General features: G+C 35.5%; 2 protein-coding genes across 25 annotated transcripts in view; both read left to right on the forward strand.

Moving 5' to 3' along the window:
- The window catches only part of LOC111054275 (zinc finger protein 2 homolog), a 217774-nt gene that overhangs the window by 130770 nt on the left and 59481 nt on the right, over nt 1-27523 (forward strand). The gene's annotated exons all lie outside the window — the stretch shown is intronic.
- On the forward strand, nt 996-22092 carry LOC120348803 (beta-1,4-galactosyltransferase 4-like). 2 transcript variants are annotated; one of them, XM_039419808.1, is made up of 7 exons: nt 996-1035; nt 3067-3270; nt 5745-5862; nt 10989-11228; nt 14930-15134; nt 17357-17575; nt 21782-22092. In XM_039419808.1, the coding sequence occupies exons 2-7, from the start codon at nt 3076-3078 to the stop codon at nt 21912-21914; spliced, it is 1110 nt and encodes a 369-aa protein (XP_039275742.1). In that variant the 5' UTR covers nt 996-1035; nt 3067-3075; the 3' UTR covers nt 21915-22092. The 2 variants fall into 2 exon arrangements, with proteins under 2 accessions (XP_039275742.1, XP_039275741.1); XM_039419807.1 differs by lacking the exon at nt 996-1035 and having other exon boundaries at nt 2436-3270.

A 27523-nucleotide genomic window follows, 5' to 3' on the forward strand; every position in this document is an offset into this window, starting at 1 on the left:
TAGCTGATAAGGTTTATTGATGTAATATTAACTGTTCATTCTCGCTTAAAATAATCAGTTATATTTTATTAAGCAAGGAATCATATTTCTCAATAATTTCATAATGAATTTTCATAATATAAGATGACATATTTTGTTAATTAATTATTTATTCTACATTGTTAAAAGACGATCTTGCAACAGAGCAAAGCGAGAAACAGATAGCGTTATCCGCTTTGTTGAATGATAGACAAGGATAGCAATACCATTGCTAATCAAACACTGCCATTATAACGTGGACCTCACTATATAGTTTGATTAGATCCTTGGTTAACTGGTATTGAGCTCATGAATCTAGTACAACTTTCTGGCAATTTAGTAACTATTAAATTCTTTAAGAGAAGAATTACTTGTTAATACATTTACATGACGTGGTTACCGCAAAGATAAATAACTTACAGGAGGTATCCTCAATTTGTGCTACCTTCAGTTAGGCTCAACTTACACTTATGCGACTCAGGAACACAAAGATAAATAACTTACAGGATGTATCCTCAATTATTTGTGCTACCTCCAGTTAGGCTCAACTCACACTTATGTGACTCAGCTTGAGAAGAGACTCGACTCTAGTCGAGAGCATGTGTTTCCTAATGGTGACACTCAGACCAGTCGACTCTAGTCTCCGCGACTGTCACCATTTGAAAGCACAAATCATGCTCTCGACTAGAGTCGAGTCTCTTCTCGACCTGAGTCGCGTAAGTGTGAGTTGAGCCTTAGTTATTTAGCCCAGCGGTTTTCATAGTCAACAAATAATATTTTTGAAAATTTTGCAGACGCCAAAACAGCTGAGATTCTAAAATTAGAAGTTGAGTAAGAGGTTGAGGTTAATAATATTATTGATAATTGAATACTTTCTAAATGCAAACCAATTTTTCGTAAAATAATTGTTATTATCAACTCACAAATATAGAAGAGGTACAATAATTCATTCGTAAAATAATTTTTCTTATCAACTCACAAACAGCAAATATAGAAGAGGCACAATAATTCAAGCAAGTAAGTCAATTTCTTCTTTTCACTTCATATCTGAATATACAAATCCTTTCTATTTTAAAGCGTAGATACTCTTATTCTAAAGCCACGTTTACACCAATGTTTTTAATTAACAATATGTTGTTCACAAATAGTTTTTTTAACTGTCAATTATTGCTTCTTTAAATAACAAGTTAAATATTGCTGTGCTTTTATAAGAAATTGTCAAATTAAACTTCAAAAAACAAACAAATCTTTAATTTAAAAAATGAATTTGAAAGAATAAAACGTTGATGTTGTCAATACCACTATTTTTGTTCAAAATTTGATTCACATTACAGAACCAGGCCCCTGTTTCATAAAAACTTAGAAGTCCTGTGATACAGGAACAGCTGGTTTTATCGGCTATATTGAGCATGCAATTGGAATGGTGATTCTCCTGTATTACGTGAAATAAGTTTTATGAAACAGGGCCCAGGTTTCATGTTAATTTCATTAGTTCAGCTGAAGATGTGGTAGGTGTAACCATGTAACCTGGTTTTGTAATGTGAATTAATTTTTGAACAAAAATAGTGGTATTGACAACATCAACGTCTTATTCTTTCAAATATATTTCTTTAATTAAAGATTTATTGCTTTTTGAAGTTTAATTTCTTAATTTGATAAGTGATAGCAGATCAACCTACATTTTGATTTCTACCTTAGTATAAATCTAAAAAGGGACAGTTTTGGGCCCAAGCCTGTTGTGCCTTCTCATATAAGTTTAAAGCTGCGTTTACACCGGATTTAATAACACGAGTTATTAACAAAAAGTTATTAACTTGACTGAATCGTCAAAAATTTCTCTTGACAAAAGTTAATAACTCATGTTTCTAACAGAAAATTCCTTGTTATTAACAAGATCTTGTTATCAATATAATTGACTTCCTTATGATTTCATTTAACTCATTTAACGAGACTATTCATATGATATAACAGCCGGAAAAAAAGCAAAAAATTGTCTTCAAATTTGAATTGAAACATGTGGGTGATCATTAAAATCATGATCTTCATCTGGTCTAATGTAAATAAATTATAATGCGTTTACACCAGAGTTTAAAAAAAGTTTTCAATATAAGTTAATAACATTTTCTTTTGTCTGTTAGTTTTGTTATCAATAAAAGTTATAACTTTGTCACGTGTTTTGTCTGCAGCTGTAGTTATTAGGGAACAGCTGTAGTTGTAGGGTAGGGATGCTTGGCGAGGGGGTTGCGGGGAAGATAGTAACCTGTTATTAACAAAAGTTACCGACTCTCGATGGATAACATAAATCTTGTTAATAACAAGGAATTTTCTGTTGAAAACACGAGTTATCAACTTTTTTCAAGAGAATTTTTTGTCGATTCAGTAAAGTTGACAACTTTTTATTAATAACTCATGTTATCAACTCCGGTGTAAACGCAACTCAACATGATGTTATTAACTTCTGTAATTAACATCAGTTGATAACAAAAATGTTGAAAACTTTTGTTATTAACTCCAGCTGTAAACGCAGCTTTAGTTAATGCTGTAATTGTACATCATAATGATAATACTGAGGGTGATGCCCACATAACCTCTTAGGCTTGTGCATGGGTAATGAGTGTAAGAAAGATGATGATAATATAAAATCCGTTGTATAAATATCAAATTGTCTGTATTCTTTTTAAGAGTTCAACATTGATTTTTGACGAAACGTTTTTGTCTATATAATACAAGACTAGCCTAGTTATTTATATTGTAATTTATTGACACTGTTCTAATGTATTTTTTACATCTGATGAATAAAGTATTTTCCTATTCTATTCTATGATGAGAGATGACGACTACCTACTTTTTAGGTAGTCGGGACCGACTGCTTATCGTCTCCAAAAGACGGATGACAGAAGACGGATTCACTTGATTAAATAAAAAAATTTTCAATAGAAGTAAGCATTCTCTGGTGCAATCAAAAGATGAACTTTATAAAATAGATTTATTAAAACAACATTCTATTATTTTACTAATTTTTAATACAGTTATATTACTTTGTTTCAGATTGTTTAGATGGGTCGTCTACCATCTCCAAAAAAGTTTCTGATATTTTTGAGCAAATGTCTAGTTGTAGGATTTTTAGCCTATCTCATCTATCCTGGCGTGTATTCTCATGCATTAAGCTTTCTCAACTTTTTAACCAGTGTTGATTCGAACAGTCATACTGATGATTATATAATAATCGACACTCAAGAAGATTTCAAAGACGTATGTAAGCCTATACTCAATCAAATAATTAGTTAATATTGTGTGAATCATTAGTTAATATTGTGTGAATTTATCTTTGGAAATTTTCATGAACTTACTACAATTAAACTAGAGATTCTTATTTTATCCTTCAAAATTATTTTATTTTCTATTTTAGTGATAATAATGTGAAATATTTCTTTGAAACATCTAAATTTCAAAATCTACTTTCTGAAAATAATTAAGCAATCAAATCATTAGTTAATATTGAAGTTTTCTTCGAACATTTTCATGAACTGACTACAATAAAACTAGAGATTCTTATTTTATCCTTCAAAATTATTTCTTTAATATGTGAATATTTCCTATTTCAATGATAATAATGCGAAATATTTCTTCTATGTTTAGTTTTGTAGCATGTCAATTTCAAAATCTACTTTCTGAAAATAATTTAGCAATCAAATCATTAGTTAATATTGAATAAAAAGTTTTCTTTGAAAATTTTCATGAACTGACTACAATATAACTAGAGATTTTCATTTTATTCTTCAAAATTATTTATTTGATATGTGAATATTTCCTATTTTAGTAATAATAATGTGAAATATTTCTTATGTTTAGTTTTGAAGCATCTAAATTTCAAAATCTACTTTCTAAAAATAATTTAACAATCAAATCATTAGTTAATATTGGATAAAAAGTTTTCTTTGAACATTTTCATGAACTGACCACAATATAACTAGGAATTTTTATTTTATTCTTCAAAATTATTTCTTTAATATGTGAATATTTCCTATTTCAATGATAATTAATGCGAAATATTTCTTCTATGTTTAGTTTTGAAGCATTTAAATTTCAAAATCTACTTTGCGAAAATATTAAGGATTGAAAATTTTGTGAAGTGAACAACTACAAAACTTAACCTATTTTGTGACTATGTGTAACCTTATCTAAATTTGGGAGAGGAATAGCACAAGGTTACCTTATTTTTCTCTCCCTATCATTTCCATGATGTACTTATTGTATCAATCAATCAATCAATAAAGATTTGTATAAAACATATATGAGCCAGTTTCACAAAAGCCTGTTAAATTTTAACCGTGAATAAATGACTCATAATCCAATCAGAAATCTTTTTTTCAAAGAGTCTTCTCTAATTGGCTATCGTTGGATTTAATCATGATTAAAATTCAACAGGGTTTGTGCAACCGAACCTATATGTTTGAAACGTTGTGCTATAGTGACGTCCACGTTATAATGGCAGTGGATAAAGATAGGAGAACAACGTTGCCGATCCTCTGTTGCCTTCTATAGATGGTAGCTCATACAGGTTTATTGATTTAATATTAACTGTTCATTGTCGTTCAAAATAATCAATTATATTTTATTAAGCAAGAAATTATATTTTTCAATAACTAAGATGAAATATTTTGCTAATCAATTATTAATTCTATTTTGTTAAAAGACGATCTGGTAACAGAGCAAAACGAGAAAGAGATAGCGCTATCTGCTTTGTTGAATGATAGACAAGGATAGCAATACCATTGCTAATCAAACACTGTCATTATAACGTGGACCTCACTATAGTCGTGTCTAAAAATATAACAGAAGGGTACCAGTAATTTCCTATAATTGAATTTACAGTTATTCATCATGAAAATCTTTTGCTACAACCGAAAGTTAATAATGTAATAACATAATATTTTCCGTTTTTTTTAATGATATTCTCGACTATTATTATTCTATTTACACTATAGATCTTCCATTTATTACTTGATAATTACTTGATACATTCATTTATTACTTTTCCATTTATTACATTTTTTACTTTTCAATTGACGTGAATGTACAACCAATTTGTATGAGCCAAGGCTTTTGAACAAATAGAATAATTATTCATTTATTATTATTAAACGAAAATCCAAATTAAATTATGCAATTCACCCCGAAGACTTCTGCTACTGCAAATATTGACAAAAGGGTAAACAGCTAGATAGTATTTCGATGAGCGCTACTATTCAAAAATTATTTGTCAGCCCGGGAATCGAACCCAGTACCTCCTAATTGCCGGTCAGGAATGCTTACCCTTACACCATACTGACAATCTCTGGATAGCAGCGCTCATTTTATATGACTCAATATCTCAGTGATTTCCATCTGCAGACTGGCTGGCCGCTATGGCTTCGTATAAAATGATCGCTGCTTTCCAGAGATTGTCAGTTTGGTGTAAGGATAAGCATTCCTGACCGGCAATTAGGAGGTACTGGGTTCGATTCCGGGCTGTCAAATAATTTTTGTTTAGTAGCGCTCATCGAATTCCCATCTAGCTGTTCACCCTGTTGTCAATATTTGCAGTAGCAGAAGTCTTCGGGGTGAATTACTGCATTTATTTTGGATTTTTGTTTAATAATAATAATTAATTCATTAGAATTTGAAAAACTGCAATATCTCAGTAATTTCCATTTGTAGATTATTCATTTATTATTGATTTGCAGAGCTTTAAACTTCCAATTCCTAAAGATCGGATCTTGAGCAGTGGTCATAGTGTTGAACACCACCTTAACGAAGATGGAGACTCAGAAAAACTTTGTCCACTTGTTCCTTCAACTCTTGGTGAGTCCCAAACTTATTTTAAACATTTACTTAATAATAAAACATGTATACAATGATATACAGAGTAAGTCATATTTATGGGAACCCTTCAATAAGTTGAAGACTGTTGTAGATATAATTCTGTAACTTTCAGTATAAACTGTTGGTCGAATACTCTACCTTTTGACGTAGGTACAACTGAATTTCAACCCCTCATAAGGGGGTGACTTAGGGGTTGTAACTAGGATATTTCAAATGCAAACACCCATTGTATGATACATAATTTTAAAGGCCTTTTCAAAACAAGAAAGATGGCATCAACAAAAAAGTTCTATGATGCTTGTATCCAAAATGGCGGCTGATTGTAGTTTTAGTTTTTAAAGATATGAGGGGTTGTAACTCAAATATATTTCAAGTGTAAACACCCATTGTGTGGTACATCATTTCAAAGGCCTTTTCAAAACAATTCATCCCATTATAGGGGTTGAAACTCTGTAGTACCGTATGTCAAAAGGTGGAGTATACGATCAATAACTTATACTGAAAGTTACAGTACCGTATTATATCTCAAATCAAATAAGCTTTATTCCTCAAAAATATACATTACAGGAAATTAAACACACTTTACATAGATACAGGAATACCCCTACAAGACTATTCGTCTGTGTGTAGGGGTGAGTTCTGGGTAGCCTGAAATATATCAGGCTGGTAAGTTAATAAAGTAATAAATTAAATTGTGAGGAGAAAAAATAAATATTAATATTCGGTTTGAATGAGTTAGATAACTAACTACCAAGAAATTATATTTACTTAAAATATAAATAGAAGTAATTTGAAAAGTTAATGGAAACATTTAAAAGGAATGCTAGTAAAAAAAAATAAATAAAGATAGATAAGGAAAAAAATTGAAAAAAATGATAGAACATGATAGAGCAGGGACAAGCGGAGCCTCAGGTAAGATTTTGGAATTGAAAAAATATATATGAAGGGATTTGAGTAAGAGAAATGGAAATATCTGGGTGAATTCCAAGCATCGTAGAGGATAATAGATTAACGCCAGTACATAGACCGAAGCAGGCTTTCAGACATTTCTGTGCCAAGGCGGTATAGCCACCCCTCCACCATACGCTTGAATGCCGGCACACTGCATACCTCCATACTGATTCTAATCTCAGCCGGCAGATTCCTGTACAGAAGTTGAGAAAGATAGAAAGGGGTTCTCAACTCCAGTCCATGAGCCACCCGCGGCGTCGCAAATCCATGGTTGACTCTAAATCGTGTGGGGTAGGTGTGAGGAATTTCGGGTAGAATGTTATATCTATTTTTTTTTTAGAAAGAGCAGTAGAGATTTTATGTAAAGTTGTCTAATATTTAAAACAGGAAATTCAGTAAATAATTCAATTGTTGGGTAGTGCTGTTCCTTTTTCAAAACTGTTTTAATTATTTGTCTTTGCGACACCGCAAGCGGCTCCAAGAGAGTAGCGTGCAGACCAAGAATGCCATACTGGATGATTGACTGGACGTAAGTGAAGTATACAGTCTTACAGTGCGCCTCACTCTAAACATGGCCTAGCTGGGAGAATGCATACAATAACCTTCTAAGTCTCTGCTTCACAAACTGGATATGCGGACCCCAACTCAAACCACTATCAACTATAATACCTAAGTACTTGTACTTATTTACTCTTTCTAGTTTTGAGCAATTACAGACAGTTGATGTTGGATCTCTGCACGAATGAAGGATCAAGTCTCTTGGCTCTGGATCTTGCTGGCTACGGGTTGTGATGGGCATGGTTTTGGCCTTATCTATATTAACGGTTAAGGAGTTATGGTCGAACCAGCTCTTTATTCTGGCCAAATCAGAAGTAGCATTTTTGAATACATCGTCCCACTGTTTTCCTGATGATACTACAGCTGTATCATCAGCAAATAGAAAGATTTTACTATTAATGTCAAGCAATGGGAGATTGTTAATATAGATTAGGAAGAGAATTGGCCCAAGGGTACTTCCCTGCACAACGCCGTAATCAACCTTTTCCAAACCACTTCCACTGTCATTGATCTGGACATATTGTGTCCTGTTCTGTAAGAAGCTCTTAAACCATTGTAGAGCAGTCTGCTTGATCCCAACCATTTCAAGTTTGATCTACAACAGTACAACAATCTACAACAGTATCCATCTTATTGAAGGGTTCCCATACATATATGACTCACTTTGTATATTTAGAAACCATGTAAACAATCTCATCTGTTATTAGCAAAAAGTGATTTAATAAGAAGCAGTTCGTGATGGAAAACAACATTGAAGAATCTCATCTTTTCGCAAGGAGGTATATATCGCCAAGCTTGCTAAACATTTACCTACCTATAGACTAAAAACTTTGTAGAATAGACTCCACATTTAATTTTAAACCCGATATAGCAAGGATAATGTGTCATTTTCTGTATAAACCTACCATGTCTATAATGATATCCACGTTATAATGGAAGGTATTTGATTAACATTAGTGTTGCTATCCTTGTCTATCATTCAACAAAGCAGATAGCGCTATTTTTTTGACCGAACGAAGTGAGGTCTAAGAGTCAAGTCGACGGTTTGGCATTTCTCTCAATGTTTAAATGTTTATATATTTATATGTTGCGCATTTACGGCGAAACGCGGTAATAGATTTTCATGAAATTTGACAGGTATGTTCGTTCCTTTTTCAATTGCGCGTCGACGTATATACAAGGTTTTTGAAAATTTTGCATTTCAAGGATAATATAAAAGGAAAAAGGAGCCTCCTTCATACGCCAATATTAGAGTAAAAATCAGACTATAGAGTTATTCATCATAAATCAGCTGACAAGTGATTACACAGATGTGTGTGAAGAAGCCAGTCTATTACTGTATTTGTATAAGGTCTATAGTTTCAATCAAAGACAATAAAGAGGTATGCATCTTCAAGCTGGGTTTACACCAAAGTTATTAACAAAATGGTTATAACTTAATCCTCATAGATTCTATTAGATTGAACGGAAGTTGACAAACACATAATGTTCATCATGTGTATGATAAGTTATGTTCAATCTGATATAATCTAAAAGGATTGAGTTATTAACATTTTTTTAATAAATTTGGTCTAATCGCAGCTTTAAGGTCTTTGGTTTCAATATTTTGTTTTGCAGTCATGGTATTACAGTATCATGCGATGCCCTCAAGACATCCACACATTCATCCACTGTGTATGGCGCTCTTTTTAACAGAACCTTCCTTATCCTTCCGGTCATCTTTGAAAAGTTGGAAAAATCTTTAAAATTATGGGGGAGTCTATTTATAATTTTTATTGCGCAATAGTGTGGGCCTTTCTCCAGAAGGGTTGGTCTATGTGCCGGGTAACCGAGGATTGAGCCACCACTCCTAGTATTGTAGGAATGATCAAGTAAAACGGATGAGAATGCCCTCCAATTTTTACTCACGTACGTGATGATCTCCAGAAAGTACATGGCTGGCAAAGTTAATATACTCTCTCTCGCTCACACAAAATAAGGCCAACAGGATGTTCGGGCACTGAGGTTGAAGATTATTCTCAGAGCTCTTTTCTGCCTCCTGAAAATTACCCCAAGGTGTGTGTCATAGCCACCCCAGAATATCAAACTGTAACGAATGACAGACATGAGATAGCCATGATAGATCGCAAGCAGGGAGCTATACCACTACCTCTGTAAACAAAGCCGTAGTGCATTCGTGTGACGTCAGCACAGGTAGGGCTCCTACACCAATAGAAACACTAGCTGATATAGATCAGCTGAAATCAACGATTTTTTATTGGTGTAGGAGTCCTACCTGTGCTGACGTCACCAGAATGCACTACGGCTTTGTTTACGGAGGTAGTGGCTATACCCTACTGCTCCCCTCACACACCTCAGCGAGAACAGAATAGCAGATATCCTATGCAAGAGACGCTGCACCTGATCTATCTACGCGTTTGGCCGTAAATGCATTACATACATACAGACAGACGAAAGAAAATCTGGGTTAAAACATACACCTCAATGCGTTCGGTCAATGATATGGACCTCACTAAAGTGGGTTCCGAACCATATTATGGATTAGTTGTTCGATAAAAAATGAGTAACTCTTATCACTGATGCAAGTGTGTTATTCTGAACCACATAAAAATATAATTTAGTAATGTCTGATTAATTTTCCAAAAAATTGGTTCAGGAGTCTTTAGACCATAGTGAGGTCCACGTTATAATGGCAGTGTTTGATTAGCAATATTGTATTGTTATCCTTGTCTATCATTCAACAAAGCGGATAGCGCTATCTCTTCCTTGCTTTGCTCTGTTGAAAGATCCTCTTTTAACAAAATATTATGAAAATTCATTATGAAATTATTGAAAAATATCATTTTTTCTCAATAAAATATAATTGATTATTTTTAACAAGAGTGAACAGTTAATATTACATCAATAAACCTGTATCAGCTACAATCTATAGAAGGCATTGACAAGACAGAGGATCGGCAACGTTGTTCTCCCATCTTTCTCCACTGCCATTTTAACGTGGACCACACTATAGGTGGCTATAGTACCTATATTGACCAAGAATAAAAATTATTTTTTCCTACAGATACCTTGAAAAGTGACCATTTGTGCACTGATTGCAGGCCGCAAAGAATCACTTTTCCGCACTAGTGCGCAAAGTGAGTACTTTTCATACTCCAGATTTGCAGCATGACAACGCAAAATAGTTAGTAGGTTATATGGAGCACCAGTGCAGCAAAATCAAAATTAAGTTGGTAATACTCATAGTGAGGCCCACGTTATAATGGCAGTGGAGAACAGCGTTGCCTTGCCATTATGTGCCTTCATTATAGTCATTTCAATGCTTACATAAGATAAACCCCCTTCAAGCAGTCACATAAATTTTCAATTGAATTACTAATCATTATAATTCAATTATTATTATTCAATTTTAAATAAATTAAGGCTTTTATTAATAATAAAATTACACAGAAAAACATTTGATGGATTTCAGGGAATTTCACCCATAATTACCCACTTTTCATATTCAATGGTAACTGTAGGAAAAATTTAATGTGCACTAGTTGCACAAATAACTATTGTAATTTAGTAATGTGGGATTAATTTTTGGTTGACAGTGGGATACAAGAAGCCCAACACCACCCCGCCAGCGTCTCTGGAGGAGGTGGCGATGACCTTGAACGCGGAGGGGTCACCCCTCCATTGGCAGCCACTGCACTGCAGGCCGCGCCATCTTGTGGCAATTTTGGTGCCACTGCGCAATCGTACTGCGCATCTCCTCACCTTTCTCCGACACATGCATCCGTTCTTGCAGCGTCAGCAGATTGCGTATCGCGTCTTTGTGATCGAGCAGTCAGGTACAGTACACGTCCCATATTTTTGTCTAGGTATGGTTCGCGGGGTAATATTCACGGCTTAGCGGAAAAATCAGGCCTCAGAGACTCTAGATCCCTAGATGGAGGAAGCTCCCTACACACAGAGATTCTTCATGAATTGATTGAGTACTTTATTTATGTATATTATAATATATACCTTCTTATGCACTCATAAACTTACAATAGCTTACAATACAGCAAAGCTTTAGATGGATTTACATAATATAAACTAGGAAAATAATTATTGAACTGTATATGATATGAAGAAAAAGCTATTAGAAATAACTATACAAATAATATTGTTATGCATCTACATGAATGGCTGAAAAGCTCTTTTTGACATATCAATGTCCATTCTTTGGAAAGAATATTCAAAATATCCTTCCCTATCTTGAAAGAACGTAACTCCTAAAAGCTCCTTGTGTATCTTTTCGGATTTAACAGGTTGCTTTTGAGTAGATACAAAAGAGCATATATTGCTTATGGAAAGATACATTAAAGCACCTTGTGTATCTTTTCGTATGCAACACGTTGCTCTTGAGAAGATAAATAAAAGCTACTTGTGTATCTTTTCGGATACACAAGGAGCTTTAATATATGATTATATCTTTCCTTAAGCAACAGATGCTCTCTTTTATCTTCTCAAAAGTAACTTGTTGCATCCAAAAAGATATACAAGGAGCTTTTTGGAGTTATGTCCTTCTAGCACAACACAGCCTATCAGCTGGCCTTCGTTCAACATGCGCTTTCCATTGTTGGTGATACGTTGCTACCCTCTCATTCATGAAGAATGTCTGTGTGTAGGGTGCTTCCTCCATCTAGGGATCTATAGTGGCATAATTAGTTATAATCAATGGCAGTAGAGAAATATAAGAGAACAACGTTGTCGATCCTCTGTCCTGTCAATGCCTTCTATAGACGGTAGCTGATACAGGTTTATTAATGTTATATTAACTGTTCATTCTAGTTTAAAATAATAAATTATATTTTATTAAGCAAGACAATGAATTTTCATAATTGAAATGTAATATTTTGTTAATTAGTTATCAATTCTACATTGTTAAAAGACGGGGATCGCTCACGTCTACATGACACCTTGCACGCTGGCGTCAAGTTGTTACCCCGACTACTTGTCACCTACAGAGCACCAGTTGGCACAACTTACACCCCCGCGGCGTAGGGAGGAGGGATCAAGCAATTTTTATTACTGGTCATGATGTAGAATTGAATTATAAGCACTTTTGGTTCAGTAACATTTTCCCGTCAAACGCACGGTTCGGGAGATATTCGCCGTCTTTGCTATTCTTAGGACAATTTTTTTCGAGTTGGTTGAAAAAAGAAAAAATGAATAATAAACCCTTTTGATGACTGAACCAGATGTAGAACACAATTCTAAACACATTTTGTTCAGTTATATTTTCCCGTCAGACGCACCGTTTACGAGTAAATTGAGCCTAATGCTAGGACAGTCAAATTTTTAGCCATCAATGATATGGCAGATGAAGCTATCAGTCTGGTTATCAACTGAGGTATTACATGAAGTCTGGTAATTAATATGAGGACAAATAATTATTTATACACACTTCCGCTCAGATTGCAATCAGACCATAAGAAGGCCAATGAGAATCTTCAAGTTGTGTCTGTGTCTTCTACACTCACAGACACTGTTCAAACAAATTTTATGAGTATGATTATTAAGAAGAGTAGCGTTTTGCCATATCTATCACTGCAAATATTTAAAGAAAGAAATTATTTCTCAAATTCCTGGGCTTATTATATGAGAGGCAATGAGAGTAAATATGAGATAGAAATTGAGGCAATAAAAATAAGTCAAGAAATTTCTTTTTTAAATATTCAAGATAATTTATTGAAGACAAATCAACTTTGATAAAATAAATACAAATAATATAATTGAAAAAAAAGAAATAATATTATAATAAAAATAATTGATAATAATGAGAAGAAGATGCTTAACAATGCTTCATGCTCTACATCAGAGCATGAGACTTTATATCAAATTGAGGAATCTTAATGCCTTTTCGTATAGAACTTGATAGTTAGACTTCATTTTCCAACTTTCAAATGAAGAGCCAGCTGGAATGGTGATTTCTTGTGGAGTGGAGTCGAGGGGATAGGTTGTCGTGACCGTAGACGACTACTTGTACCCTCGTAAAAATATACCATTGCCATCAAGTTGTCACCTCGACTACTTGACACCTACTGGACCAGAGGTGTCAACTAGTCACGACCGTAAACGACAACTTGTCACCTCGTACCCTCAGGTGTCCCACCGACTAGTTGTCACCTCCTCAGAAAGGAGACAACTAGACGGGTATGGCTCACGGTTTTAAAAGGGGACAAGTAGTCGGGGGTGTCAAGTAGCGTACCCCCTCCATCTAGGGATCCATTGTTGGTGATTTGTAGCAACCCTCTCATTCATGAAGAATCTCTGTGTGTAGTGAGCTTCCTCCATCTAGGGATCTAGGGTCTCTGAAGCCTGATGTTTTTGCAAAGCTGTAATAATTACCTCGCGAACCATACCTTGCCTATATGCCTATACTCTGTACAAAATTACTTCTTACTTGGGTTGGACATGCGCAGCAGGGAAAGCATACAGCGGGAGGGATACAGAGGCGCGATGTTACCGTTTTTAACCTGACAGCGTTCTCCAACTTCTAGTGACTGTTCATGTGCTCATGCTACACATGCCAAGTTTCCTGTCTGAAAGCGGTCAGACGATTGGCAACTGTGCTTCCACCTATGACTCTATTAATCACTGTAATTGGCTGATCTCCCTCCATTTCTCTGCGCCGCATATGATTCAATGACTTATTTGAGTCAAAAAAGTACATTAAGTACATTAGGCTAGGTCATTACAGATAAGCCATATTATTACAATAACATATATATTATAAACTTGAATTATTATCACAGATGTCCTAACCTCAGTCATTGGAAATATATTTAGTTAACTTGCGAATATAATAGGTAGATAACAATTACTGTACAGATCAGCTGGCAATCATCGAATTGAGGTTTGTCTCCCTGAATTCATTAATAGGATAGAAAGAGTTGGAGATCAACCATGACTTCAACCTTCTATTCAAAGTCACAAGGGGCAGGCTTCTTATCTCGTTAGTTAGCTTATTAAAAAACGTAATACCAGATGAGAGAAAGCTTCTACTTGTTCGCTCCAATCTGACTCTTGACTGGAATATATTCTGGTTTCTCCTTGTTACATGAGCATGAATTTCGTAAGCTAAAGTGAATGAATCTAGATTTTTCTTCACAAACGTCAAGCACTTATTATATAGAATAGAGATTGAAGACTGTCATCACTTTCAACCGGATGAACATTGGCTTAAAATGATCAATCCTTCCAGCCCCCACCACAACCTTCTAACCGCTTGCGTCTGCAGCAACAGGACCCTATCCACACTGGTCGCACGTCCCCATAGGATTGTTCCATAGGCTATATGGCTCTGAAAAAAGGCAAAGTATGCCTGGCGCACAAAAGTGTCAGGCACCCAATCCACAAGCCTCCTCAACAAGAACACAACCCTACTAAGTCAGATTCCTCCCAGAACTGATTTTCTACAGACTATAATCAGCGTATTGTCATTACCTCAAAGTCACTTTCGAAAGCAATTTTGGATTGATTTGTATTTTTGTTTAATTTCTAGACGAAGGCAAGTTCAATCGTGCCAAGCTGTTGAACGTGGGATTCGTAGAGGCGATGGCTGCTCTTTCGACTACAGAGAGGAAGCTCGATTGTGTAGTTTTCCACGACGTGGACCATTTGCCAGAAGACGATCGTAACCTCTACGTTTGCCCGCAGTCTCCCGACGCACTACAGCTGGCAGTTTCCGTCGACACTGATAACTACACGTAATTCCAAGTTTCAATACTACTCTTTTGTTATTAGAACGACTATAGTGAGGTCCACGTTATAATGGCAGTGTTTGATTATCAATGGTATTGTTATCCTTGTCGATCATTCAACAAAGCGGAGAGCGTTATCTCTTTCTTGCTTTGCTCTGTTGCCAGATCATCTTTCAAGAATCTAGAATCGATTAATTAACAATATATCTTATCTTACAAAAATTCATTGTGAAATTATTGAAAAATATAATTACTTGTTTAATAAAATAATATCGGGGGACCGAGCTCTGCTCTGGGGTGTAAAAGCATAGAAAATTTGTAACGAAAGATTGAATTTATACCTAGTTTTTTTTTATTTATTCATTTTCTCAATCGTACAATTATTTTTACAGTTATATGAGGAGACACAACAGGCTTATACCCAAAACTGTACCTTTTCAAATGTATACATACAGTCCAAATCAAAATCTAGGTTAAGCTACTATCACTCATCAAAATAACAATTTATTCACACTTCAAAAAACAAACACATTATCAATTACAAATAGATATACTATGAATTCGATTTAGAATGATATACTATGTTTGCTACAATATTTGTTAATATACTATGTACTATTCCACACTAACAGCATATAGTTACTAATTTGGACTTTCTGAAGTACCGTGAACATGTTTTCTAAAAAAAGAGAAATAAACGAAAATAAGTTTTCCTCTCGCTGAATTTTTTTTTCTCGTGAGATCATCTGAATGATCCCACACATACACTCGTTCACTCACTTCCATTACGGTATCGACAGATGACAAAATTTCCAGCTGTTTTTCCAATGACGTATTCATCTTTTTAATGTCCTTCAGCGAATTATCCCAGGGTTGAGAACTAGTGCAAACGAATTTTTATATCATAAACCTACTTTGTTCCAAGTTTCGTGAGAATCGTTAGAGCCGTTTTCGAGATCCGGTCACTTACAGATATAAACATATAAACATCTAAACATATAAACAGAAATTGCTCGTTTAATAGTATAGGATAATTGATTAAGAACTGTTAATATTACTTTAATAAACCTGTATCAGCTACCGTCTGTAGCAGGCATTGACAAGACAGAGGATCGGCAACGTTGTTCTCCCATCTTTCTCCACTGCCATTATAACATGGTCCTCACTATAGCAGTCAAATTTCTTTGATAAATGATTTTATCTACGACCTTGTTTCAATGTAAGCATTACAGCATTACAATCAATGCCATAACAGGGGTCTTTTCGCAATTCATTCTCAAAACTAGGTCTATACTATAATGAGGACTTTATGCAATGACTTGCACATTATAATACGGTTTTTGATGCTGGTCAAATCAACATTATTACAATTTCTGATACTGGCGGCAGGTTTCAGTTTTTCAAGGTTCCACTTAATCAAGTATTCAGTTTGACTTTTTTCAAACTGAGATAATCTATAGTGAGGTCCCCGTTATAATGACAGAATTTGATCAACTTTGGTTTTGCTATCCTTGTCTATCATTTGACAAAGCCGGTGGTACTATCCTTTTCTAGGTCCACAACGATGCCAATTGTTTTTGACAGTGTAGAAATATAATTAATTAATGCAGAGAATCGGCATCGCCATTCTTCTATCTTTATCTACTGCCATTATAATGTGGACCTCACTATAGAGAGACTAACTCTTTGAAACAGATGCTTAAAATTGGTAACTAAATCAATAACCAGTCCAATTCTGTCAGGTTGGCATTAAGTTGAGGAAGGTTTCTAAACAAGATTTGAGTTCTGTCACTTTATTAGCTGAGCACCAAGTTAAAGAACTTATCGTTACTATAATAAAGGAAAGAACTGGCTCATACACGTACGGGATAGGAGAATAATTATGATTGACGCATCATCATCACGTCTAAACTAATGGACTAAAATTAATTTGAAATTTTGTATATAGATTCTTAATTTAACGAGGATGGTTCTAGGCCTATTTGAAACTCTTCAAGATTCCACTAGGCCAAGTTTCAGTTTGTCAAGTTTTAAAATAGACCGTTGCGGAGCACGGGTTACCTGCTAGTACATAACCTAACCTAACCTAACCGAATCCATAACCTAACCTAACCTAATCCATAACCTAGCCTAACCTAATGCATAACCTAACCTAACCTAACCTAATCCATAACCTAACCTAACCTAATCCTCTATGACTAATGAATTGGCATTGCCTTGTGTTGCAGTGTTACCTATACGAACTTCTTTGGCGCAGTAAGTGCAATGAGCGCTGTTACGTTTGAAGCAGTGAACGGCTACAGTAACATGTACTGGGGATGGGGCGGCGAGGACGATGACATGGCAGAGCGTCTGCAGAGCGTCGGCGTACGCATTGTACGCAGCGCAGACGTGGTCGGACGTTACACCACGCTCGCCCACCATCCGCAGATCAGGAGTTTGGCCAGGTTCGTTACTATTTCAAATGCAAATCTTCCCGTTTTAATAATAATGATGTACAATTTTACAAAACATAAAACATAAAAAATATCAAGTGCACTCCTCATTAGGCTAGGCCTGCGTCGAGGAGTGTTTCTTCTTATGAATTACAGAAAATATATAAGAAAAACGATTCAGCTGCTTCAAGTACTATATAGAGCTACTTACATAAATAGTATTATCTTATGCCATTAAGCAATCTAAACAAAAATACACATCTTCCACAAAAGAAACAAATTGATTACAATGCATAGTTTATATAGCCTAGTTTACAGAATAAAGTTAAACATATTTAAATGAAACAAAACGAAACGAAACAATTTATGAAGCCGATAAATACAGTCTTACCTTCTACAGAAAATCGATAAGGAGGACTCTCTAGAAATATCGAAAGGTAGGACATTAAATAAACGAGGACCCTGAAAGGCTGCATGACCAGCCGCAGATGCAGTTACACATCTCGGCTCATACAGTTTCTCTCTGGCGTGACCACGAGTGTATATCCATGTTCAGGAGTCACTGGAAAATCTAATGGTCGTTCAAATACATATTTAATAAGTTCAATTTATATAAATCCTCAGGGCTTTGAACTTTGAATTCTTTATAGATTAGGTTAGTGGGATATCTAATTGGTCTATTCAGACATATTTTTACAATTTTCTTATACTGCAAAATAAGGGGTTGTAAGATGGAAGATCCACAACCTCCCCATCCAACAATGCCGTATTCAATTACAGAAGAGATTAGGGCAAGGAATACCATCCTCAACTGGTACAATGGAAGAATATTTCTCAATTGAACAAACTTATAAAATGTTTTCCTTAATCTATTACAAACATAGAATATGTGGCTCCCATCTTAGTCGAGAATCTATCATGATGCCTAGGTATTTTATACCTATACATATTAATGATTTCAACATTCAAAGATTAGTATCTTTCGTCACAAGGATGGAAGGGGCCTTTGCAGCCGAGAATGATGTTTCTAGTCGAGGCGTTAGCCGAGACTAGAATTTCATTTGAGCTCTACAAAAGACATTCACGTCCAAGTAACGTATACTATTTTTTGTCATAATAATATAAAGAAGAATAATATTGAGAAAATATAGAAAACATTACCTGCTTTTGTGCTGGAGTTACTACTGCACATGCATTCTATAAACATGACCTAGTTTGAAAATTCCGAATCAGGAGTTTTGTGGAAGTTGACGAAACTTGGAGCGCTGAAGGTGGTTTTTTACTTTCCTTGCCCTATTACCATAGGTAAGGAAAGTATTGCTTTCCGAAAAAAATTAAAGTACCCCAATTTCTAAATTTCTATACGTTTCAAGGGCCCCTGAGTCCAAAATCTGGTTTTTGGGTATTGGTCTGTATGTGTATGTGTGTGTGTGTGTGGTGTGTGTGTGTGTGTGTGTGTGTGTGTGTGGTGTGTGTGTGTGTGTGTGTGGTGTGTGTGTGTGTGTGTGTGTGTGTGTGTGTGTATATGAGTGTATGTGCGTCTGTGTACACGATATCTCATCTCCCAATTAACGGAATGACTTGAAATTTGGAACTCAAGGTCCTTTCACTATAAGGATCCGACACGAACAATTTCGATCAAATGCAATTCAAGATGGCGGCTAAAATGGCGAAAATGTTGTCAAAAACAGGGTTTTTCGTGATTTTCTCGGAAACGGCTCCAACGATTTTGATCAAATTCATACCTAAAATAGTCATCGATAAGCTCTATCAACTGCCACAAGTCCCATATCTGTAAAAATTTCAGGAGCTCCGCCCCATCAATGCAGATAGATTCCCAATTATCAGGCTTCAGATACAATTGAAACAAAAAAATCAAGTGGAGTAGATTGAGCATGAAAATCTCTACAATTAATGTTCAGTAACATTTACACCTAAAATTGAAAATAAGCTTCAAATTTGAGAAAATGTGATTATTCAATTGCAAATTATTGTTGATTTTATTGAATCATTCACTATGAAGAGATAGCAGACCTCATTTGTGTCTCCAGCGTTATTGCCCTGTCACCAGCTGGCTCAAATCTTTGAATAGTAGACTTGAGATGCGCGGGAACACTAGCGTCAGGTGATCAATTTTCATAATGACAAGGAAAGTTGTGTGAGTGCGCCACACCAGATTTTTTGTAGCAGTTTTGCTGTTCCTATTTCGGAACTAGGAAACATACTAGACTGTAAAGGAAACATATGGTTTCATTACAGTAGAGTATGCTGTAATGAGAATCATATGTTTATTTGTTCTGCAAATAGCTGTTTACAGGCTTCATTTAGTACTATCCCACGGTACTATCCCACTATACTACCATAGAGAAACAATAGCATAAGTGGATATCCCATGGTATAGGGCGTTTATGTCGCAACTTTTACTGTTATCTCAAGCTGATAGTCCACGTAGTTCTTTCCTGTGAAGCTTTATGACGCTGATAGTCTCTCATATATTGTGCCGCTCATACACTCTTACCCCAACAAAACAGTAAAAATCCACAATAATCGACAGTAATCGGCTTGAGATAACAGTAAAAGTCGCGACATAAACGCCCTATACCATGGGATATCTACTCACGCTATTGTTTCTCTATGATACTACTAAAAACTAGTACTCTACCATGAATGTTTTCATTGGGAGAGTTCACAAGATAGTTAGTACTTGCCCAGGGAACTCGACCACTAACTCTACTAATGAAAACCAGGTTTCAGTGAACACTAAAAGTAGTCTCTCCTTACAAATTTAACACTTTGAACAGAAAAACTTTTCATAGCAAATTTCTCAACGTCGTAACTGGCTTATACACGTACGGGATAGGAAATTTACGAATGACGCATCATCACGTCATTAAAATAGGGAATAGATAGGAGAATTTTCTGGAAGGAATAAAAAAATACACGATTAAGAGGTTTTGTTTACCCACATCACAGACTAAGCCTGCTGGAGAGTGGCCCGTTTTATATGGGAATGAAAATATTCAATACAATCCCATCTCACATAAGAGAAATTGATGGCTTGAAGGAGTTCAAAAAACACTCAGGGAATTCCTTATTGTATTGTGTCCGTACAGGTTAGCAGACTTCCTTGTTGAATAGTGTTTGATTGATGTATGTTATGTGGGATCTGTTGTGTTGAAATAGGAGGGATGGTAGATATTAGATTAAGCTTTGACGTGTCATATACTGCGGGATCGTTGCTCCCTTAATGCAGTTCAGTAATTGTGACGAACAAGAAAAGTAAAGTAAAGTAATAATGGTGAATAGATGTGTTCAACCTGAGAGGATTATCTATATTATAATAAAGGAAAGAACTGGCTCATACACGTACGGGATAGGAAATTCACAAATGACGCATCATCACGTTTGAACTACTGGACTGATTAAATTGGAATTTTTCATATAGATTCTTAATTTACCAAAGATGGTTATAGGGCTATTTTAAATTATTCTAGATTACATTACATCAAGTTTTCAATTAGACTCTTTGCGGAGCACGGGTTACCTCAAATCTTTGTCATAAAAAAACATTGATTGCATGGAAAAAAGTCAATTGAACATAATTATTCATATAGAACATGCACAAAAAAATATACATAAATTTACACAGCCAAATAATCTGAAAACAGACCTGAGTCAAAGCAATTGAGAACAATAATATTATGGAAAGGCATTGCAGTTGAACATTATTTCTTCAACTGAGTAAAATGCTCTTCCCTTCACCATTTCGTTACTATAGACTTAAATCTTCTTCTGTTCATATTTCTAACTTCAGATGATAGAGCATTGAACATTTTACACCTAAAATAGCTGTACATTCTCTGCGTCCCAGCAAGCCTGACCCGACTCGAATCTATCCGACCACCAGATCTCGTGTTATATTCATGAATTTCTCTTCTTAAATTGAAAATACTAAGGTTATCTTTTACAAACATCAAACATTCCAAAATGAAAATACAAGGAATAGTCAGAACACCACTAGCTGAAAACACAGTTCACATGATTCCCTCATGCCCAAATTACCTGCTAATATTATATAAAAAATAGATCTATCAATAGGAAGAGGGTAGGCTACTACTACTAGTAATTTTCTATAATAATTAAACAATCAATATTCATGTAACCCTATTAACATACTTTATTACTAATGTAATCTTCTATTTGTCATTTGATTTTCAGATGGGAGATACTAGATCGAGCTTTGAGAAGGAAGGATTTTGATGGCCTGGGTAGTTTACATTATACAAGATTAGCTCTGAAGCAAACCAGCCTTATGACTCATATATTGGTTGACCTAGTGTCAACTAACTGATCAGAACTATCATATCGAACGACTGCTGTATACCCTGCTAAAACTAAGTATTTTTTTATCCTTATAAAACCGAAAATAATAATAATATAAACCTTTTGATTGATGTGAAAAATTGAAATTCATTTATTTAGTATTTATTCGTTTAAATGTTTCGTTTTAATTAGTATACCGTACATGTTTTGAGAAGAAAAAGAAGACAGCAATCTCAATCAAATTGAAGTTGCTTTCCATGACGAAACACTATACAATAGCTTTGTTGAAGTTCTGACACTGTGTTACTAGTAAATATTTCTCAATAGTAAATCTCAACTAGTAAATAATCTCAATCAAGTGTTGAAAAGAAGTTTCTGTTTATCAGAGATTGACAATGGTGTAATAACCGGAACCGGTCTTTCTAATTATCAATGAATCAGTCGTTTTTTGACAATTTCTTAGTCTTTTTCATTGAATATGTTGAAAAGAAATGCAGAAGGACGACGACCGAGAGGAAGACCATGACGGAAATGGTGGAGTCAAGTGAAGGCCGATATGGAGAGAATTGGAGCAACCGAGGAGGACGCGGAGAATCGAGAGAGGTGGAGGGGCTTTGTTGGTGCGGCTAAATATCTACTTAGATATGTATGGCCATGGCAGTAAATAAGTAAGTATTAATTCGTATGGCTTTTATCGGCAAAGAGACCTTTTTGGATGCTCTGCTTTGCAGTATTACCCAATGTCTATCAATATTTACTCATAAGTTTATGGGTTACGATAAACCGGTGACTTGCTCCAATTTTAGGGATTGAAATTTCAACTAAATAGCATGCAATCAATACTCAAGTTGGAACAAATCTTTTTCAATATTTTCTATTGTATTCTGTAATGTTTAAAGAGTATTTATATTTCTGAGAATTCAATATTCATCTTCACTCTACAAGCCAGCCCTACCCACTTTCAAAGTCCAATATCTTCTTCAAATTGATAGAGCAGAATAAACTTTTTACAGCACAAATTGAGCACTAAAACCCTAGATAATTTGATTCTTTTGTGCTATTTGTGAATTAATTTGTGCCGTTCTGGGTGGTGCAAGCGTGAAGCCAGCCCTACCCACTTTCAAAGTCTAATACCTTTTTCAAATTAATACCACAAAATAAACTTTATACAGCACAAATTCAGCACTGATACCCTGGATATGTTAATTTATTTGTGCTGTTCTGAGAATTATTTTGTGCCGTTCTGGGTGGTGCAAGAGTGAAACCAGTCTTACTCACTTTCAAAGACCAATATCTTCTTCAAATTTATAGATCAAAAAAAACTCTTTACATCACAAATTGGGCTCTAAAACCCTAGATATGTTGATTTTTTTGTGCTGATTTGTGAATTAATTTGTGCCGTTCTGGGTGGTGCAAGCATGAAGCCAGCCCTACCCACTTTCAAAGTCCAATATCTACTTCAAATTGATAGCACAAAAAAAACTCTTTACAGCACAAATTGGGCACTAAAACCTTAGATATGTTGATTTTGTTTGTGCTGTTTTGTGAATTAATTTGTGCCGTTCTGGGTGGTGCAAGCGTGAAGCCAGCCCCACCCACTTTGAAAGTCCTATATCTTCTTTGATTTGATAGCACAAAATAAACTTTTTACAGCACAAATTCAGCACTAACACCCTAGATATGCAGATTTATTTGAGCTGATTTGTGAATTAATTGTGCCGTTCTGGGTGATAAAAGCATGAAGGCTGGCCTATCCACTTTCAAAGTCCTATATCTTCTTTGATTTGATAGCACAAAATAAACTATTTACAGCACAAATTCAGTACTAAAACCCTAGATATGTAGATTTTTTTGTGCTGATTTGTGAATTAATTTGTGCCATTCTGGGTGGTGCAAGAGTGAAGCCAGCCCTACCCACTTTCAAAGTGTAATATCTTTTTCAAATTGATAGCACATAATAAACTTTTTACAGCACAATTCAGCACTAAAACCCTAGATATGTTAATTTTGTTTGTGCTGATTGTGAATTAATTTGTGCCATTCTGGGTGGTGCGAGAGTGAAGCCAGCCCTATCCACAAGAGGTCGTTTCCAAAAACCACTATGTCCAAAATCACAATTTTTCAGTAGAACGATTTTTTGTTCCAATTCATATTATTCTAGGAAGTAGCTTTTTTCTATTTCCAACTATGTTCCTTATGATAATAAACATAAAAAATTTATGAATAACTCAAATTTTAAATGAGATATTAATAAATTTGCAACGGTTTTTTTCCAAACACCACTAACCCATGGACGTAGTGGAGTTAGGAAAAATGTTTGGACTTAGATGAGTTTGGAAAACATAAGACACTCTTTCATGGACTCTTAATGCATTGTAAATGAACAAGACTTTTAAGATTAATTTTTATTGAGGGTTTTAAGACATACAAATTTCTCATAACCCACTCCAAATGACAGAAAAATAATATATCTTGAGAGTTAATCTATGAAAAAGGACTAAAATAGATTTTTTCACATGAATCATCATTATCAAAAATCAGGATAGTGTAGAGCTACAATAAATACAATAAGTACAATGAAAGACAATAATTAGTTTTATTTCAAAAACATAAAAAAAATAGTTTTGAAAAGTGAATTGATTATCAAGCGAACTGATAAAGTCTCAATATATAAAAAAATACAGGAAGGCTCTTCTTCATAATATTTATACCGTTTGTGTAAAATCTTGAATGTTGCAGAATGAATCAGAATATTTTTGCTATCTTTGAAAATTAAAGACAATGAGTTCTATTTCCAAAAAATGAAAAAATAATACTGAAAGAAAAATAATATTTTGAAGAGTGAATCGAAGAGGAAAACGATAAAGTCCAAATATAAAAATTTATTCAAATGAAATTTACAGGAAGGGCTCTTCTTCATCATCGAGTGGTGTGTGCTATGCTGTAGGCGTTGTGCTATTTGGTCTGGTGCGCATGCGTGTTAGTGGCGCGCATGCGTAGAACCATTGTTCATCACACAGTGGCATTTGGAAAACATTGTTCATGGACTAAGCTTGGGTTTGGAAAGATGAATTCTGCTTTTTATACTCTCATAACAATGTGAATAGTGGGATTAGGAAAATAAAAGTAGGATAGATAGATAGCTCTCAAAAAATGAGATCAGAATCATATGATAACTCAATTTTGATAATTTTGGACTTCTGTTAGCACATAATAAACTTTTTACAGCACAAATTCAGCACTAAAACCCTAGATATGTTGATTTTGTTTGTGCTGTTTTGTGAATTAATTTGTGCCGTTCTGGGTGGTGCAAGCATGAAGCCAGCCCCACCCACTTTCAAAGTCCAATACCTATAAACTATTTCAAACATCTTCTGTATCTGGTGGATTGGAACGAAATTATGAAACCTGGTCTCCCAGAAAATAGCTTCAATGAATTCTTCAGCCATTTCATGTACCTGTTTGACAGTGTCTTCCCAGAAAGGCTACAGACTGCAAAAAAGTGCACCAGGAACAGGATAAGGCCGCATTGCATGAGTCAAGAATTGACTGTCCTCAAGAATTGGGTCATTCTTGCTTATGAGCACCACAAGAATCTAAGAACAGCTGATTCGAAACAGTTATATATGTCACTGAAAAAGGACTTCAAGGAGAAGCTCTTGAGAGCCAAAAAAGAATGAATGCCCCGCAGATAAACTCCTCGCAAAATAGTGCTCTTCAGCATGGAAGTTGATCAAAAGAGAAATGATTCGCAGCGAGGACTCACGTATAGAGCCTGATATCTTCAATTCCTTCTTTGTGATTCAGTTACTACAGTTCGAGCTTCTATAACACCCCTTATATTTCGGCCATGCAGTTCCTAAATGCTATGCCCAGGCCAGAAACAAAATTTGTGCTCTGCCCAGTATCTTGTGAAGATCAAAGTTTTGGATGTTGTGAGTAAGCTGAAAAATTCGGAAAGTAAGGACTTCTTCGATTTGTCAGTGAATCTCATAAAAAGAGTCATCATTCCAATCCTTGTAGTACCTCTAACTTTCTGCTTGAACTCATGCATTGTGGGGGGTGTTTTTCCGGCTCTACTAAAGATTGCTAGACTATACCCATTTACAAGAATGGTTCAAGTGATCTACCGGGTAACCTTCAGGCCTATTGCAATCCTACCTGTGTTCTCCAAAATCATTGAGAGCATAATCAAGAAACAGTTATGCTGTATTTTGAGAGTGCTGGACTGTTGGTGGATGCTCAGTACGGTTTTAGGGCGGAAGAACAAAAACCCAGGCAGTGGAAAGTCTTTTGAGGGTCGTGCTTTCGTGCTTGAGAGCTTTGAGAGCAGGGGTTTCACAGGCTTGACATTGTGCGATTTGAGCCGTGCTTTTGACACTGTAGACCACCAGATCTGCTGTCCAAGTTGGAGTTTTATGGGGTCATTGATGTCTCATTGAAGCTCCTGAAATCTTACCTATCAGGTCGTCACCAGGTGGTCCAGGTGAATGGTAGGTTTCTGCAATGAAGGCTATTCCACATGGGGTCCCTCAAGGGTCCATACTCGGCCCCCTGCTCTTCATAATTATGACAAATGATCTACCTTGTGCACTGGATAATAGGTTGGCAGCCTATGCAGATGATAACACCATTTTTTATGTGAGCAGCTCTTCAACAGATCTGACAGAGAAGATGAGTGAGTCCTTTGGTGCTGCATCAGTGTGGTTCAAGTCAAACTTCCTCAAGCTAAATGAGGAGAAAACCCAAAGAATAATTTTTAGTTTGAGAAATATTGTGGATCAGGAGAGAAGTGTACAACTTCTTGGTTTTCACCCTGATCCAAAATTAACCTGGAACCCCCACATTGAAGTCATCTGTAAGAAGCTATCATGGGTGATTTTCTTATTAAGGCAGCTTATGCTCAGTGTGCCAAAGGACTATGTCAAGACAGCCTATTTCTCATTCTTCCAAGGAATCATGTTGTATGGCCTTGTACATTAGGGTGCAGCTAGTGGAGTTAATAGAATTCTCCTGCTTCAAAAGAAGGTCATACGAATTATTACTGGCTCAGGAATCATTGACCACTGTCTTCCTCTCTTCTGTACCGAATCCATCATGACAGTGATTTGTATGGCCTTGACATCCTTGAACATTAGGATGCAGCTAGTGGAGTTAATAGAATTCTCCTGCTTCAAAAGAAGGTCATACGAATTATTACTGGCTCAGGAATCATTGACCACTGTCGTCCTCTCTTTTGTGCTGAATCCATCATGACAGTGATATGCCTCTACATCTTCATATCACTGAAAAAAGTTAAGATTTCTGTGGGGAGTATGCGACTGCATAGTGACATCCCCAACTTTGACACCAGGGGCAGGTACCAGGTCGACATTCCATTCACAAGGCTGAGCAGAGTGAGGAATAGCCCTAGTCACCTAAATGCCAGACTTTTCAACAGGCTTCCGGCAGCAGCTAGGTCTCTACCCCCAGAAGTTTCTCCGGACCATTTTCTGATACCAACTCCTATGTATGAATGAATGAGTTTTTCAGTGTTCCTGAAAGGACTATCAATGTGTTTTACAAAAGTACCTGCATCTTACTGTGATATTTCTGTATTTTGATAGACTGAACTCTAATTTTTAAAAAACCAATTTT

This window comes from Nilaparvata lugens, chromosome 1 (assembly GCF_014356525.2).
Source record: "Nilaparvata lugens isolate BPH chromosome 1, ASM1435652v1, whole genome shotgun sequence".
NCBI classification, from domain to species: Eukaryota; Metazoa; Arthropoda; class Insecta; order Hemiptera; family Delphacidae; genus Nilaparvata; species Nilaparvata lugens.